Source organism: Lonchura striata, chromosome 22, assembly GCF_050655825.1.
Source record: "Lonchura striata isolate lonStrDom1 chromosome 22, ASM5065582v1, whole genome shotgun sequence".
Lineage (NCBI taxonomy): Eukaryota > Metazoa > Chordata > Aves > Passeriformes > Estrildidae > Lonchura > Lonchura striata.
The window spans coordinates 6,813,459-6,829,773 of NC_140724.1; the positions used below are offsets into that span (position 1 = coordinate 6,813,459).

General features: G+C 57.3%; 1 protein-coding gene across 1 annotated transcript; it reads right to left on the minus strand.

The window, feature by feature from the left end:
* Positions 1-214: 214 nt before the first annotated feature.
* Positions 215-15,723, minus strand: ARHGAP25 (Rho GTPase activating protein 25). Its single transcript, XM_085559279.1, has 11 exons — positions 15,342-15,723; positions 11,722-11,894; positions 10,271-10,358; positions 9,205-9,324; positions 8,185-8,392; positions 6,873-7,005; positions 6,119-6,192; positions 5,492-5,613; positions 3,866-4,050; positions 2,895-3,442; positions 215-2,179 (listed from the first exon to the last, which is right to left on the minus strand). The coding sequence occupies exons 1-11, from the start codon at positions 15,400-15,402 to the stop codon at positions 1,969-1,971; spliced, it is 1,923 nt and encodes a 640-aa protein (XP_085415405.1). The 5' UTR covers positions 15,403-15,723; the 3' UTR covers positions 215-1,968.
* Positions 15,724-16,315: the final 592 nt, after the last annotated feature.

Sequence of the window (16,315 nt, forward strand, 5' to 3'; positions counted from 1 at the left end):
CACGTCCACCGCGCCTCCCACAGCAACGTGCTCCTCTGGGCAGTGGCCAGGCTGAAAAAGGAAACTTCCTATCGTGCCAAAAACGCAATTTGATAAATATGAGGGGATAAGTCACAATAAGCGTGACTGGCTTGGGATCCAAACACAATAATGTGGGAAGGAAAGTTTTCTTTTCTTGCCTCTCGCGCCTACCAAACCCTTGGATACAACAGAGTGAATTCCTAAATGAATTTATTTAATGAATACCTGAGAAAAGCAGAACAGATTTTCTGCTCTAGCACAAAGAATGCAGTGAGGGGACTGAAAGAATGGCCTGGAAGGTGTCTTACTTTCATCTCACACTGCGTGTCTGAACAGTTTTGGATGCAACGGGATCTGTGGTTTAACAGCTCTAATTTGGAAAGCCATGTCACATTTACAGGGAGAGGAAAATCCTCAGCCTGATCTCAGGGTTATCACCTTGCTAAAGCTCATGTGTCCTCATGGTGCAGGAGGGTTAAGGGGTGAAAAATGTCTTTTTGGAGGTTTCCAAGCCCACAGAACAGGGCTGGAAAGGATCTTTTTTCTCTCTGCTTTTATACGGCAGGAGCAGCATCACCCTCTGCAGGGGATCCAGAGTCAATGCCCAAAACCTGCTGAGCTGAAAGGCCCCAAAACCCCCACCGTGAGTTTGTAATGTCCCTGCCCCAGGAACAGGGGATTCTCTGCTGCTCCCACCCCAAAAAGCTTCCTGGCCTGGCTGCAGAAGTGGAGGGAGGGAGGAGATGAGGGCTGGGCAGCGGGCAGTGTCGGGGATCTCGCGCCGTGGGGTCTCCAGCAGAACATGTGCAAGTGCAGAAAACCCAGAGCAGGCTCTGGGCTGAGCAGAGAGGACACCCAGCCCCTCAGGGATGAAAAGGGTGCAGTTTCACAGGTCTGGCACAAGCAGTTCATGGTTCTGTGTCTCTGGAAAAAGCTCATTTTAAAGAAAAGAAATCCTCATTCTCTTACAGTTCCCAATGGCAGCACCAGCTCAAGGTGCCCGTGGCTCTCCCCCCTCCAGGCTCTCAGGAAGCTCCAGCCCACCTGACCTCTGTTGGAAAGTCTCTGTCAGAGGTGACCTCTACAAACCCTGCAAAAGTTAATGGGGGGAATATCTCCAAAGAGTCCCTCAGATCCTGCAGCCGGGGTTGTTTTGCCTATCGCAGCGGAAGCGCAGGAATGCGCAGTTTATTTTAAATAACGTGCACTTGTCCTACTCGTGGGCATTTCTGAGCCTCAGCCAAGCCTTTGCACGTCATTACAGTCGGCTGTGAAGGAATTATTGGCCTCTTCACACTTTTGATCTTTGCAGAAAGGAGCGTGTGGCATTTCCAGCCCAGATGTTCGGATGCTGCTCCTGAACACAGAGAAGTTTCTCCCTAATGACTCCTGGGCCTCACACTCGCATTGGTGAGGAGCTTCTGCAGAGGTAAAAATTAAATAAATGCTAAACCAGCTCTGTCAAAGCCATCTGAAGTCACAGGAAAGACTCGTGAGCGGCAGCTGTGCACTGGTGGCAGACACTTCAGAGCCTCTGAGTGTGAGTGGGGGGATCCATGGATGTTTTGCCTGTGGGTATCTCCAGCAGGGAGACAGGCAGCTGGAGGAGGGACACCTCTGGCTCCTTCTCCTGAAGGCACCGTGGGTCCAGAGCCCAAACGTCTGAGTGCAACCCTGCCTGAGCAGCAGGAAGTGTTACCTGTCCTCCAGGTAACCTGAGCAGCTGAAAGAAGAGTTGAAACAAACACACCCAAAAAAGCTAAAGGATATTTCTGATATTTCCTGGTCCAGAGCATGAACCAGCCCCTAGGCTCTGCTCTCCTTCCTCCCCCTGGCCTGTGGGCAGGAGCAGGACCCTGGACAATCCAAGTGCCAGGCTCTGAACCAGCAGTTCCTGGGCACTCCTGCAGCTGCATTCGGTGTCTGTGAAAAGCTGGGTGTCTCCTCCTAGTTGGTTTTGGCACCAGTTGGACTCGTGGCTTTAGTTAAGTTCTGTATCTCCTCCTCGAGCATCCTGATTTTCTTCTCCAGCTCCTCCCGTGAGCGCTCCGCGTTCATCAGCCTCAGCTCCAGCTCCCCACTCCTCTTCTTCTCCTGCTCCAGCTCCTGGTTCAGCCTCACCACTTTGGCCCACACGTCATAGTTTTCCTTCTGGAGGCTGCAAAGGGAAGCAGAGCATGGAAGGATTGGATTGGATTGGATTGGATTGGATTGGATTGGATTGGATTGGATTGGATTGGATTGGATTGGATTGGATTGGAAAAGGGCTGGGAAATCATTTGGCTCTCAGGGAGTCTGGCCTCAGACTCCCTCAGCACCAAAACAAACCAGAGGTGCTGCCCTGAGCCCTTCAGTTCAGATCTATTGATCCAATAGATCAATAAATGTGATATGTGTGTATTGATAATGGGATAATAATAATAATCATCATCATAATGACAATAGTGGGGCTGATGGTTACAACCAATGGTCTAATACTGCTGCTGGTGAATTCTGGAGAGTCTGATGGTCCAATGGCCTGCTAATAACAGGAATTATGACAGGAATTATGCAAAGGCCTGCAGGAACATTGCAGTGCCACTGAATGATGTGTAAGAGCTATGGAGCACTGATGCTGGAATAATACATCCCCCACAAGCTGTGCAGTGCAGCAGATTGGTTTTCAGACAGCCTGCTTGATGCTGTATTTTCTCATTAATCACTGCCTGATGCTGTATTTTCTCATTAATCACTGCCCAATGCTGTATTTTCTCATTAATCACTGCCCGATGCTGTATTTTCTCACTCATCACTGCAATGACACCCTGCAGAACCCTGCTGGTGAATGCAGCGTGCAGCGTTTGCTGCCACACACGAGCTGCCTCTGCAGTTACCTTTCAATCTGCCCCTCGTAGTCATTCCTCTGCGCCCCCAAATCCTTCTCCAGCTTGTGGACCACACCTTCCAGGAACTCCCTGCTGTCCTGCTCGGCTCTGGGGTCCTCGGCAGGGCTGCTGGTGGCACTGGCAGCTTCCCTTGGCTCGTGGCAGGGGCTGAAGCAGGGCAGGAATTCCTTCTCGGAGATGCTGCTGGCAGGGCTGGGGCTGGAGCCGCCCTCGCCGCTCTCCGTGGCCCTGTGGAGGTCCAGCAGCTTGAAGAGGTCGTGGGACAAGGTTCTCTTGTGTCCCTCACCCGCCGCGGGCCGCGGGCTGCTCTTCCACAGGTCGCTGGCCAGGACGTCGCTCCTGTCCCTGCTGCCCTTCTCCCCCGGGGCTGCCAGGAGGGATTTCCTCGTGGGCAAGGTCTGGGTTCTTTTCCTGGCCTGTGTTTTCCACGCTCCCAGCGTGTCCGTGGGCTCCGTGTCCTCCCCGGGGACGCTCAAGGGGGCAGCTGGGCCAGGGGTGCTGCTGGAATTGGGGTGATCCCTCTGGAAAACAGAGCCCTGGAGCAGACAGGGCACAGCCACTGCTTTACAAAGGGGAATGGCCAAGCTTTTCCATTAAAAACTCACTTTGAATTGCACCACATTCATCATTTTTGCAGGGTCCCTTTGGAGAAAAGCCTTTAATCCTCAATGTTTTCCCCCCAGCAGCCTGAGCTGGAACAGTTTCATGTGCTCAGCTGTTTGGCTTTGGGAGTTTGCACGGTCCCCAGAACAGCAGATTTTCCACAGGAAAGTGGAAAGTTTATCTACATCATTTTCCTGATGTAAATATTCCAGGGGTGACAGACACAGCTTTTGAACCTATAAATAGCAAGTGCTTCCAGGGCTCGCTGACCTGTCAGAGCCTGCCACAATTAACCACACGTTTAATGAATTAATTTATTTATTCATTTATCCCCTGGGGAATAAATCCAGCCTTACCAGCTGCCTTTGCGTGGAGCCTCTGGGGTCCTCTGCAGCCCCCCAGCCCACGGAGCTGCGAGGGACCGGAGCTTTCTTCTCGTTTTGGGGGGCAGGTGGGGAGGGAGGCGCATCCTTGGAGGGGGGAAAGAGCTCCTGGTGGTGGCTGATCATCACGGTCATCACCTTCTGCACCTGGGGCGTGCCTGGAGGAGCAGAGGGTCAGGGGCAGCGCCGGGGATCCCCCAGCCCCAGGGATCACCCCAGCCCCGGGGATCCCCCAGCCCCACGGATCCCCCCAGCCCCGGGGATGCCCCAGGGATCCCCCAGCCCCGGGGATCCCCCAGCCCCAGGGATCCCCCAGCCCCAGGGATCCCCCAGCCCCACGGATCCCCCCAGCCCCATGGATCCCCCCAGCCCCGGGGATCCCCCAGCCCCGGGGATGCCCCAGGGATCCCCCAGCCCCACGGATCCCCCAGCCCCGGGGATCCCCCCAGCCCCGGGGATCCCCCAGCCCCACGGATCCCCCAGCCCCGGGGATCCCCCAGCCCCGGGGATCCCCCCGGCCCCAGCTCGGGATCCCCCCAGCCCCGGGGATCCCCCAGCCCCACGGATCCCCCAGCCCCGGGGATCCCCCAGCCCCGGGGATCCCCCCGGCCCCAGCTCGGGATCCCCCCAGCCCGGGGATCCCCCCAGCCCCGGGGATCCCCCAGCTCCGGGGATCCCCCCAGCTCGGGATCCCCCCAGCCCCGGGGATCCCCCCAGCTCGGGATCCCCCAGCCCCGGGGATCCCCCAGCCCCAGGGATCCCCCCAGCCCCGGCCTTTTCTGCCGTCTGAAACAGAGACGGAGCAGAAAAACAAGGAGCGGGACCATAGAGCCAAAATAATATAAAATGGCTTTGTGGAAAATCCTCAAAACCTGACAGAAGGCTCACATCTCTGTGCAAACCTCAGGATAAAAAAATACTTATTTAAAAATACCGTAAAATAAGACAAACGTTGTTGAAAAGAAATTAAACTAGGAACAAGTTTCAAAAAAATAGCCTTACAAATAAGACTGAACACTTTTTAAAAACTAGAGCTATAAACAATACGTTATAATAAGACCCACAAAAAGTAATTTTAAATTATTAACTTTAAAACATTTACAACATAGTGTAACTAAAACTAATAAACCAAAATACACTTATTGCCAGTAAAAAATAATGAACTTCTAATTGTAATAATGCAAATTATAACATCTATATTATTTCACCCTTCACGTAAGACTAAAAATAGAATAAAAAGTTTTCAAACAACTCTCAGTAAGATATATATAATCCAACATAAAAGTAAAGGAGTTCCCACATCTCTCTGAGCTTCCTCTGCTCCCCCAAAAGGCTTTTACAGCCTCCTGCTCTGAGCAGCACAGAGATGAGCTCAGCCACCCCTGAATCTGCTGAGCTCCACCAGGGGAGTTTTTGTCACTCTGTCACTTCCTGAGCGGCTTTTGTCACCACAGACACATTTAGAGCCCAGCAAACAGGGCTGTAAATGTGCCCAGGCACATTTCTGCCTTTCCTTCAGCAGAAAATCTTCCATCCTGAGCCCGTGGCTGCAGTGGGGGTCTCCAGGCCAGGCGTTCCCGTGGGAATTTCTCCTTTTACCTCTCATGATAACCGCAGGGTCCTCGATTCTGGGCCGGATCAGGTTCACCCCCATCACCGTGGCCAGGTTGTCCACACTCATCTTGTTAACACTGGAGTTCAGCTGGATGTCATAGAGAAACCTGCCAGAATTCCACAGCGGCTATTTCACATTTCAGAGGTGGGAGATGGCAGAAAGTCCTGCTGGAAAAGCCCTGATGCATCCTCCCAGCTCTTCCTCTCAGCACAGGGACAGAATAAAAAGCACCACCTGAGGAGCTGCTCCCCTGAGGAACAGCTCAGAAGGGAAGGGAATCCTCCCACCAAATCTCCACCCAGGCTGGGCGAAACCTTCAGGTTTTGGTGCACAAGGCTTTTGTCCAGGAAAGCTACACCTGATTTTAATTAATCCCCAGGTTTTATTTCCCAGGGTGATTAATGAGCGAGTTTGAGGGTGGTGATTGATGCTCAGACATTCCCAGGGGGTTTATCCCTGAAATTCTCCTCTACAGAAATCAGGACCTGGTGGCTCGAAGGGAAGCAAAGCACAGCTTAAGGAGGCTCTGCCCAGAGGGGTCATCCCTGGGGTGGCATTTCTGCTCCCCACCACCAAACCTGAGCTGCCCAGGCCTCGCGCAGGGCACTGACCTGCAGATGTAGCTGAGGAGGTTGTAGTTGTCTCTGGGCAGGAGGGACAGCTGCTTCAGGAGCTCCTGGTGGCCCTGAGTGGTAAAAAACAGCTCCAGGAGGGTTCACAGGCCCCAAGAACTGCTCCTGGTCACTCCAGCAGTGCCTGGGTGGGGTCTCCTCCTGGACACCCCACCAGCCCCAGGGCAGAGGGGTGTCCCCAGCCCTGGGAGAGCTCCAAACACGCCTGGTGGCACTTGGGGACAGGGCTGGGTGGTGACCCTGGGGGTGCTGGTTGATGATCTCGGGGATCTTTTCCAAACTCAGCCATTCCACGACTCTGGCCCTCCTGGCATTTGCTCCCCCTGGGGCTCCATCTCTCCCTGGAATGTTCTGCAGGGCTCAGCAAGGAGGGGCAGCCCCAGCAGGAGCAGGGTCCCCTCCAGCCCAGCCCAGCCCGTGTGAGATGAGCTCTGGGAAGAGCTGATCCTGCCTCATCTCCTGTAGCGTCTTGTGGACATTGAGGACATTTTCAACCCCAAAGAGAAGCAAAAATTTAAGCTTGAAAATTCACAAACCCACGTGGCCAAGTTGGGAAACCCCACTGGCTTTGGGGGGCGAGTTTCTCTTTTTCATTTTCTCCCTTTTTCTCTCCCCAGATTCCAAAGCTCCATGGCTGATGCTGCTGTGTGCCCTCGCCCTCTCCAGCTCAGGGCACGCCCTGGCACTAAAACCGATTTCAAGGCTGGCAGGAGGGAAACAAAAGCACCCGTACCTTTGTCTCGTCAGCCTCCAGAGCCTGCCCGCAGCGCAGGAAATCCTCGTACTGCAGCCAGGGCACCACGGGCTCCGGCAGCTCCCGCAGGTACAGCTTGAGCAGGGAGGCCACGGTGTGCACGTCGGTGTCCCTGCGGGCACGGCACGCTCAGGGGCAGCGGGGCCGGGGCTGTGCCCGAGCTCTGCCCGGGCACAGGGAGCTGGGCACAGCGGGCCGGGGGCACCCACAGCCAGGGCATCAACCAAAGGCTTCCCCAGGGTGGCAGGAGGGTGGCAGGTGCCACGGTGCACAGCGGGGCTGGCAGGGATTCACTGCCAGGGCCCCCAGAGCCGAGCTTTGAGCAGCACAGAGCCCCAGGCTCAGCTTTACCCGGCTGCCCTTCCCTGGGATGTGCTGGAGCCTGGCAGGCAGCGCCTGCTCTGGCTGCTCCATCGCCCTGGCACGGCTTGGGCACAGCTTGGGCACAGCTTTGGGTACAGATTTGGGCACGGCTTGGGCACAGCTTGGGCACAGCTCTGGGTACAGATTTGGGTACAGATTTGGGCACGGCTTGGGCACAGCTTGGGCACAGCTCTGGGTACAGATTTGGGTACAGATTTGGGCACGGCTTTGGGTACAGATTTGGGTACAGATTTGGGTACAGATTTGGGCACGGCTTGGGCACAGCTTGGGCACAGCTCTGGGTACAGATTTGGGTACAGATTTGGGCACGGCTTTGGGTACAGATTTGGGTACAGATTTGGGCACGGCTTGGGCACAGCTTGGGCACAGCTTTGGGTACAGATTTGGGCATGGCTTTGGGTACAGATTTGGGTACAGATTTGGGCATGGCTTTGGGTACAGATTTGGCACAGCTCTGGGCATAGATTTGGGCACAGCTGGATCCCCTCTCCTCCTGAAACCCTTCTGGAAGGTTCTGCTGGATCCCCTCTCCTCCTCAAGCCCTTCTGGAAGGTTCTGCTGGATCCCCTCTCCTCCTCAAGCCCTTCTGGAAGGTTCTGCTGGATCCCCTCTCCTCCTCAAGCCCTTCTGGAAGGTTCTGCTGGATGCCCTCTCCTCCTCAAGCCCTTCTGGAAGGTTCTGCTGGATCCCCTCTCCTCCTCAAGCCCTTCTGGAAGGTTCTGCTGGATGCCCTCTCCTCCTCAAGCCCTTCTGGAAGGTTCTGCTGGATGCCCTCTCCTCCTCAAGCCCTTCTGGAAGGTTCTGCTGGATGCGCTCTCCCCCAGGAGCCCGGCTGGAGGGTTCTGGTTCCTGCAGGGCTCAGGGTGGCCTGGCTGTTCCTGCCCGAGCTGGGGCAGGGCAGCATTACCTGTGGAAGGAAGGTCTCTCCCCGGCGTCGAAGGCGTCGCGCAGCCGCCGCACCAGGTTGTCCTGGCCGGGCAGGCGGAAGATCCCCTCCTCGGCCACGCCGTGCTCCCGGATGAACTCGGCGCTCTTCTGCACCACAGCGGGCACCAGCTGCTGCCCCAGTTTCTGCTCGTGGGCCATGGTGTGTGCCAGGCACTGCCCGAACACCGCTGGGGACGGCACCGGGGCGCAGCTCAGCTCGAGGTTTGGCTTTTTGTGCTTCCCTCGCTCTGTGCTGCGTGGCTGTGAGACCCTGAACTCCGTGTAAAGCGTCGGCGAGCTCCGCTCACGGCTCAGCCACACGAAACCCTCCCCGTCCAGCCCAGGAGCAAGGACAGCACTGCAGCTTTGGCCCAAGAAGGGCAAACAGAGACCTGAGGAGTCAGGCAGAGCTCAGAGGGCCTGAAGGGGCTCCAGGAGAGCCGGAGAGGGGCTGGGGACAAGCGCGGGACACAGGGAATGGCTTTGGGCTGAAGGAGGAGAGATTTGGATGGGATATTGGGAAGGAATTCCCAGCTGGGAGGGTGGGGAGGCCCTGGCCCAGGTCCATGGCTGGGTGACCCAGGCAGGCTGGAGAAAAAATTGAGGGCAGAAAGGATGGAATTCACAGAACTCACAGAAAGGATGAGCTGGGCAAGAAAAGGCAGGGGAAAAGCCAAGTGAGGAGTTTGGCAGGTGGAAAACAACAGTTTTTCAAGGCTTTATCCCCGAAAGGAAGTTTTCCTCAAGAACATTTTCAGAAAGGAAGCTGAAGAAGAAGATGAAGCCAGGCCAGAAATGCTCATCCATGCTCTCCTCAGCACTGCCCCTGTCTGGAAGGGCCAAATGGGGGAAAATCCCCATTTTCCGGGGATTTCTGAGCCAGACCCTCGGCCAGGATCGCTGCAGGGCACAGCCCAGTGCAGGCACAGCCCTTGTCCCTGTCCCTGTCCCTGTCCCTGTCCCTGCCCCTGTCCCTGTCCCTGTCCCTGTCCCCTCTCACCTCCCGAGGCCAAGCCCAGCGCCCTCCGGATGGATTTCACCCACTCCTCCATCTCAGCCTGGGAGCTGGCCATGAGCACGCAGGGGTCCTGCCCGGCCCGGGGCTGCTCGCCTGCCACCCCTGCAAAAACATTCACAGGGCAGAAAAAACCTCATTTACAGGGCAGAAAAACACCTTTACAGAGCAGAAAAATCCACATTTATAGGGCAGAAAAAAAAATATTTACAGAGCAGAAAAAACTCATTTACAGGGCAGAAAAAAATTCATTTACAGGGCAGAAAAAAATCCACATTTAAAAAGCAGAAAAGACTCATTTAAAGAGCAGCAAAGACTCGTTCTGGTTGGTTTTTTGTTCAATTGTCCTGACCTGGAATTTCCCCGTTAAACCTGCAGGGGAAGAGGAGTTTGGACATTTCCCACTTTGAGGGAAGGAACAGAAACTGCTGCAGCTGCAGCTTGGCAGATAATTCTGGTTTGGGGCAAATTTGGGAGAAAACTTTTGGAGACACTGCGGGCAGGTGCGAGCTGCCAGTGCTTTTTTGGGTGCCAGAGAACCACAGCAGAAAAACGTCTCCATACCATGAACAAAAAGGATTTCTCTCCCTGAGAAGGCTGAAAAAAGACCACTCCAAAGGTAATCAGCTGACTGAAATTTTGAGTTTTCTTTCTTTACATTGTCATTGAGGGAAAAAAAAAAAAAGTGGGGGGAGGAGAAGTATTCTGAAATTTTTGTTTCAGATTATTAATTCTGATAATTATAGTATTATTATAGTATTATATATTAATAGTAATTATATTATATAATTATTAATTCAGATTATTAATTCAATAATTCTGAAACTTTTGTTTCAGAATTCTTATTTCTGGGAAGGGAAGGGAAGGGAAGGGAAGGGAAGGGAAGGGAAGGGAAGGGAAGGGAAGGGAAGGGAAGGGAAGGGAAGGGAAGGGAAGGGAAGGGAAGGGAAGGGAAGGGAAGGGAAGGGAAGGGAAGGGAAGGGAAGGGAAGGGAAGGGAAGGGAAGGGAAGGGAAGGGAAGGGAGCTGCCCCGGGGATTTTGAATCCTCACCCGGGATGATTTCAAAGATGAATTTCCCTCCCTCCTCGGGGTTGGTGGCCAGCACATTGACGGAGCTCCCCTGGAGGGACACGCAGCCCTGGGACAGAGCAGAGCCCTGAGTGCCACCCCTGCCAGGCCGGCCTGGCACCCAGGGGTGCCCTGCCCTCCCACACCTGCCAGGAGATCATTTATACACATATATGGACAGATACACTTGTGTGTATATGTAATATAGAGATATACCCATGTGTATATATATAAATATACAGATATACTTGTGTATACATAGAAATATATAGATATATTCGTGTATATTTATACATATATTTGTGTGTATATATTTACAGATATATTCATGTATATATATACAGAAATACACAGATATACTCGAGTATATATATAAATATACAGATATACTCGTGTATATATATATTTATATATAGAGAGATATACTCGTGTAGATACATGTATTTACAGACATACTCGTGTGTACATGTACATATGAAAGCCCACCCAGTGCCACCCCTGCCGTGGCAGGGACCTCCCCCGTCCCGAGCTGCTCCGAGCCCCAAAGTCCAGCCTGGCCTTGGGCAGTGCCAGGGACCCGCGGGCAGCGCCGGCTGAGAGGGGAACTCCCTCCCAGTTCCTCCCAGTCCCTCCCAGTCCCCTCCCGACCCTCCTCGATTCCCTCCTGACCCTCCTCGATTCCCTCCTGACCCTCCCCAGTTCCTCCCAGTCCCTCCCAGTCCCCTCCCGACCCTCCTCAATTCCCTCCTGACCTTCCTCGATTCCCTCCCAGTGCCTCCCAGTCCCTCCCAGTCCCTCCCAGTCCCATCCCAGTCCCATCCCAGTTCCTCCCAGTCCCCTCCCGACCTTCCTCAATTCCCTCCCGACCCTCCTCAATTCCCTCCCAGTGCCTCCCAGTCCCTCCCAGTCCCATCCCAGTCCCTCCCAGTCCCCTCCTGACCCTCCTCGATTCCCTCCTGACCCTCCCAGTCCCTCCCAGTCCCTCCCAGTCCCATCCCAGTCCCATCCCAGTCCCTCCCAGTCCCTCCCAGTCCCCTCCTGACCCTCCTCAATTCCCTCCCAGTCCCTCCCAGTCCCATCCCAGTCCCCTCCCAGTCCCTCCCAGTCCCTCCCAGTCCCCTCCTGACCCTCCTCAATTCCCTCCCAGTCCCTCCCAGTCCCATCCCAGTCCCCTCCCAGTCCCTCCCAGTCCCTCCCAGTCCCCTCCTGACCCTCCTCAATTCCCTCCCAGTCCCTCCCAGTCCCATCCCAGTCCCCTCCCAGTCCCTCCCAGTCCCTCCCAGTCCCCTCCTGACCCTCCTCAATTCCCTCCCAGTCCCTCCCAGTGCCTCCCAGTCCCTCCCAGTGCCTCCCCGTGCCCCGGGGCTCTCCCGGGGACACCCCCAGCCCCGCAGCCCCAGCCCCGCGGGGTTTCGGGGCCGGGCCGGCCGCACCTGCGGCTTGGCGTCCTCCTCGTCCTTGTAGTAGAGCAGCTGCTGGCCGCGGAGCACGAAGAAGCGCAGCTGCCAGTTGCGGACCAGGGAGCGCTGCTTGCGCAGCCAGCCCAGCTTCAGCGGCCGCGGCGGCTCCGCGCCCGGCCCCGCGCTCTGCACGCTGCGGGAGCGGGCTGCGGGACACAGGGTGGGACACAGGGTGGGACAGGGCTGGGGACAGGGACAGGGCTGCGGGGACACAGGGTGGGACACAGGGTGGGACAGGGCTGGGGACAGGGACAGGGCTGCGGGGACACAGGGTGGGACACAGGGTGGGACAGGGCTGGGGCTGGGGATGGGACAGGGACAGGGATGGGGATGGGGACAGGGGATGGGGACAGGGATGGGGTCAGGGACAGGGACAGGGACAGGGACAGGGCTGGGGATGGGACAGGGATGGGACAGGGCTGGGGATGGGACAGGGATGGGACAGGGACAGGGACAGGGACAGGGACAGGGACAGGGCTGGGGACGGGGATGGGACAGGGACAGGGACAGGGGATGGGACAGGGATGGGACAGGGACAGGGACAGGGACAGGGCTGGGGACGGGGATGGGACAGGGACAGGGACAGGGGATGGGACAGGGATGGGACAGGGACAGGGACAGGGACAGGGCTGCGGGGACACAGGGTGGGACACAGGGTGGGACAGGGCTGGGGATGGGGATGGGACAGGGATGGGACAGGGATGGGACAGAGGGTGGGACAGGGCTGGGGACAGGGATGTGGACAGGGATGGGACAGGGATGGGACAGGGATGGGACAGAGGGTGGGACAGGGCTGGGGACAGGGATGGGACAGGGACAGGGACAGGGACAGGGGATGGGACAGGGATGGGACAGGGACAGGGACAGGGACAGGGCTGGGGATGGGACAGAGGGTGGGACAGGGCTGGGGACGGGGATGGGGACAGGGACAGGGCTGCGGGCGGGACACAGGGTGGGACAGGGCTGGGGACAGGGACGGGGACAGGGACAGGGACAGGGACAGGGACAGGGGATGGAACAGAGGGTGGGACAGGGCTGGGGACGGGGATGGGACAGGGACAGGGACAGGGGATGGGACAGGGATGGGACAGGGACAGGGACAGGGACAGGGACAGGGACAGGGCTGCGGGCGGGACACAGGGTGGGACAGGGCTGGGGACAGGGACGGGGACAGGGACAGGGACAGAGACAGGGACAGGGACAGGGACAGGGGATGGGACAGAGGGTGGGACAGGGCTGGGGACGGGACAGGGACAGGGACAGGGACAGGGACAGGGACAGGGACAGGGACAGGGGTGTGGGGACAGGGGGACACTGTATTGGGGACACTGGGTATGGAGACATGGGGCCACGGGTGTGTGGACACAGGGACAGGGGGACACTGTATGGAGACACTTGATATGGGGACAGGGGACACTCTGTGGGGACAGAGGGACACAGAGTGGGGACACAGGGACATGGGACAAGCTCTCGGCCCCGCTCTGCTGCGAGCCCTGGCCCCAGTTTGCAGAGGAAGTGGCTGCAGCGGCTGCCAGTGTGAGCTTCCTTTCTCCTGCGTGGGAGGAATTGCCCCGCCAGGGAGAACTAAATCATTTCTGGGGCTCTGTTGGGGTTTGTTGAATGGCACCGTGTGGGGTTTGCACCCTCCCCGGGGCAGCAGGACAGCAGAGTGACCCAAACGCTCTGGAGATCCCAGTTCAGCTCTGGGGTGGTGCCAGTGGGGCAGAACTGACACTTATGGGGCTGGAAATCTCCAAGGATGGAGGAACACCAGCACGGCTTTGGCACTGGGCAGGGCAGTGTCCCTGTCACCTGCTGCTGTGGCCTCGCTGGTGGCACGGCCCTGTGGCTCCCCAGGTCCCTCTGGGACAGCCAGTGCCCCACAGGGGTCACTCCTGGGGGGGATTTTTGCCTCTGCAGCCCCCAGGGCCAGCCCAGCTGGGCAGAGTTTGCTGTGGTGGCTGCAAGGCAGAAATGAAGCCGTGGCCGGGGTCTGCCCTGGCATTTCCTGAGCTGGAGCACCCGGGCAGGCAGGGCTCAAGCCTCGCTCCAGGGGTGTCCCCACATCCCCTCCTGGAACCCCCCAAGGCTCTGGTGCCCCCCGAGCGTTTCCTGCGGCCTCTGGGCTCGGGCATTTCCTCCACAACCTCCCCCCAGCAGGGAGAGCTGCCCCTGTGCCAAGCCAGGAGTGCCAGCGGCCACCTGGGCAGAGCCTGTCCCGGGCAGGAGCCCCCTGGCACCGCCAGTGCTGGGAACTGGCAGGAAAAATCCCCAGAGGAGCTGCAGCAGGGAATTTCTGCCTCACTGCAATCAGTTCCTGTGCAGCTCTCCAAACGCTGCCACAGGCAGGGCTGGGGCCAGCAGGGGAAGTGTCCCCAGGCCACCAGCAGCAATCTGCAAATATTGCAAACATTTGCAAATGGGACTTTCACATTTCTGCAAAGGAGGCCACAGCAGCCCTGGACCAGCACAAGCACGCAGAAAGTCACACAGTCCCAGAAATACACACAGAAATTCACACAAAGTCACCAAAAAACTCACACTCACACAAAGCCACACACACAAATTCAGACAAGCTCACAGAAATTCACACAAACCCACACAAACTCACAAATTCACACAAACACAAGCTCACACAAACTCATACAAATTCACACAAACTCACACAAATTCACACAAGGTTACGCTCTCCCAGCAGCTGGAAGCTGCAAAAAGCCCCAGGGCTTTCCTCACAAGCAGATTTTCTTGGGAAAAAAAGGCAATTCCTGGTACCAGCACAGGCTCGAGCCTCTGTCCCATCTCCACCCTCTGCTCCCCAGAACTTTTGGTGTCCCCTGGCCTTTTTCCCTGGCTTGACTTCACCCACTGCTCCACAGCCTCTGGGCAAAAAAAAGATGAAGTATCTCAGGAATGAGGAGTGCAGGAGGCTCCTGTGATAATCCATGGGGATTTCTCCCCGGAGTGTGGGGATGGCACTGAGCCATGCCAGCTCTCATCTGGGGCTCCCACCCCTTCCCTTGGGGCTCTGGGTGCAGGGAATGCTTTGGGACTCTGGTAAAAGTGGCTTCGGGCAGAAATCCGAGTTTCTTTGCAGGAAAATCCGGGCAGAGACCAGCTGGGTCCAGCTCTGCTCCCAGCTGAGATAAACCAAGCCCCAGTGTGGATTTTTGGCACCATGGATGGCCTGGGATCCCCTCTCTGACCACACCATCACCCTAAATCCCCTCCCTGACCACCACGATCACCCCTAAATCCCCTAAACCCCCTAAATCCCCTCCCCTCTGGCTCCCCAGCCCTGGGAGAGGAAAGCACCGGTGTCAGAGGGGCAGGAGCACCCAGGCCAGGGCCAAGTTTGTGCCACCAGAACGGGCCTGGGCGGTTTAAAACCCCCCAAACCCGGATTTTGGGGGCAGCAGCCCTGTCCCCCCGCTCCCACGGCATCCCTCGCTGACAAATCTGCAAATCACTTCTTGCAAACCATTTGCAGACCAACTGCTCCGTCCTGAAGAGCCCCCACAGAGCCAAAACCTGAGCTGGGCTCGGCTCGGGGCCCCGGCGGACACGGAAGGATCAGGAAGGATCGCTCACAGTACCTATTTTTGCAGCATCCATCTTCAGGTTGAAATCCCAGTTCCGTGGCAGCTTGAGGGACATTCTGGATCAGGAAAATCTCTTTTTCCTCCTCCCTCAAGGTGAGCTTGCCCGGGAGAGGGGCTGGAGCCCGACGGTCCCGTGGGGGTCCCCCCACAAAGAGCGGCGCCTCGGCGAGGGCTGGTTTGCCAGCGAGCTTCCTGCCTCCGAGAGCAGCAAAAACCCCAAAAAAGTCCTTTCCTGCCCCGCTTTCCTGCCCGGCTCGGGCTGCCCCAGCGGTGCCCCGGGGTGATGCCAGCCTTGGGCCCCTGGTCCCCTGTCCTGGCCCGGGGGACAGCAGCCCAGGCCGGGGCCGCTCCCCAGGCGCCGCTCGGGGCATTGGAGGAAGTGGAGGCAGAGTCCTGCGGAGCTGCCCCGAGCAGGAACTGCCCGGCCTGGGGCTCGGGGGTGTCCTGCGGAGGGGCAGAGCCTGGGGCGGTGCCAGGGCGAGCCCAGGGTGACGGCCGTGCCCGCCCGTGCCCGGCCTGGGGCATCCCCGCCTGGCACCGCCGCCTTGGCTTTTCCCGTTCTTGCCCGATGTGCCCATGGATTTTGCAGCCAAATGGGGATGAAATGGGGATGAAATGGGGATGAAATGGGGATGAAATGGGGCAACTCTGGGAGGAAAGGACATGGGAGTCAGAGGGGTGAGCACCAAGGGATTGTGGAGCCATGGTTTGGGCTGGGAGGGACCTTAAATCCCATCCTGTCCTGTCCCGTCCCGTCCCATCCCATCCCATCCCATCCCATCCCATCCCATCCCATCCCATCCCATCCCAAACCATCCCATCCCATCCCATCCCATCCCATCCCATCCCATCCCATCCCATCCCATCCCATCCCATCCCATCCCATCCCATCCCATCCCATCCCATCCCATCCCATCCCATCCCATCCCATCCCATCCCATCCCAAACCATCCCATCCCATCCCAAAC

Coding starts and splice junctions, on each gene's coding strand:
- ARHGAP25 (XM_085559279.1), bottom strand. CDS start 15,402: ATGTCCCTCAAGCTGCCACGGAACTGGGATTTCAACCTGAAGATGGAT. Junction 10,359..11,721: donor AGGAGGACGCCAAGCCGCAG/GTGCGGCCGGCC, acceptor GCTCTGTCCCAG/GGCTGCGTGTCCCTCCAGGG. Junction 3,443..3,865: donor GCTCCACGCAAAGGCAGCTG/GTAAGGCTGGAT, acceptor TGTCTGCTCCAG/GGCTCTGTTTTCCAGAGGGA.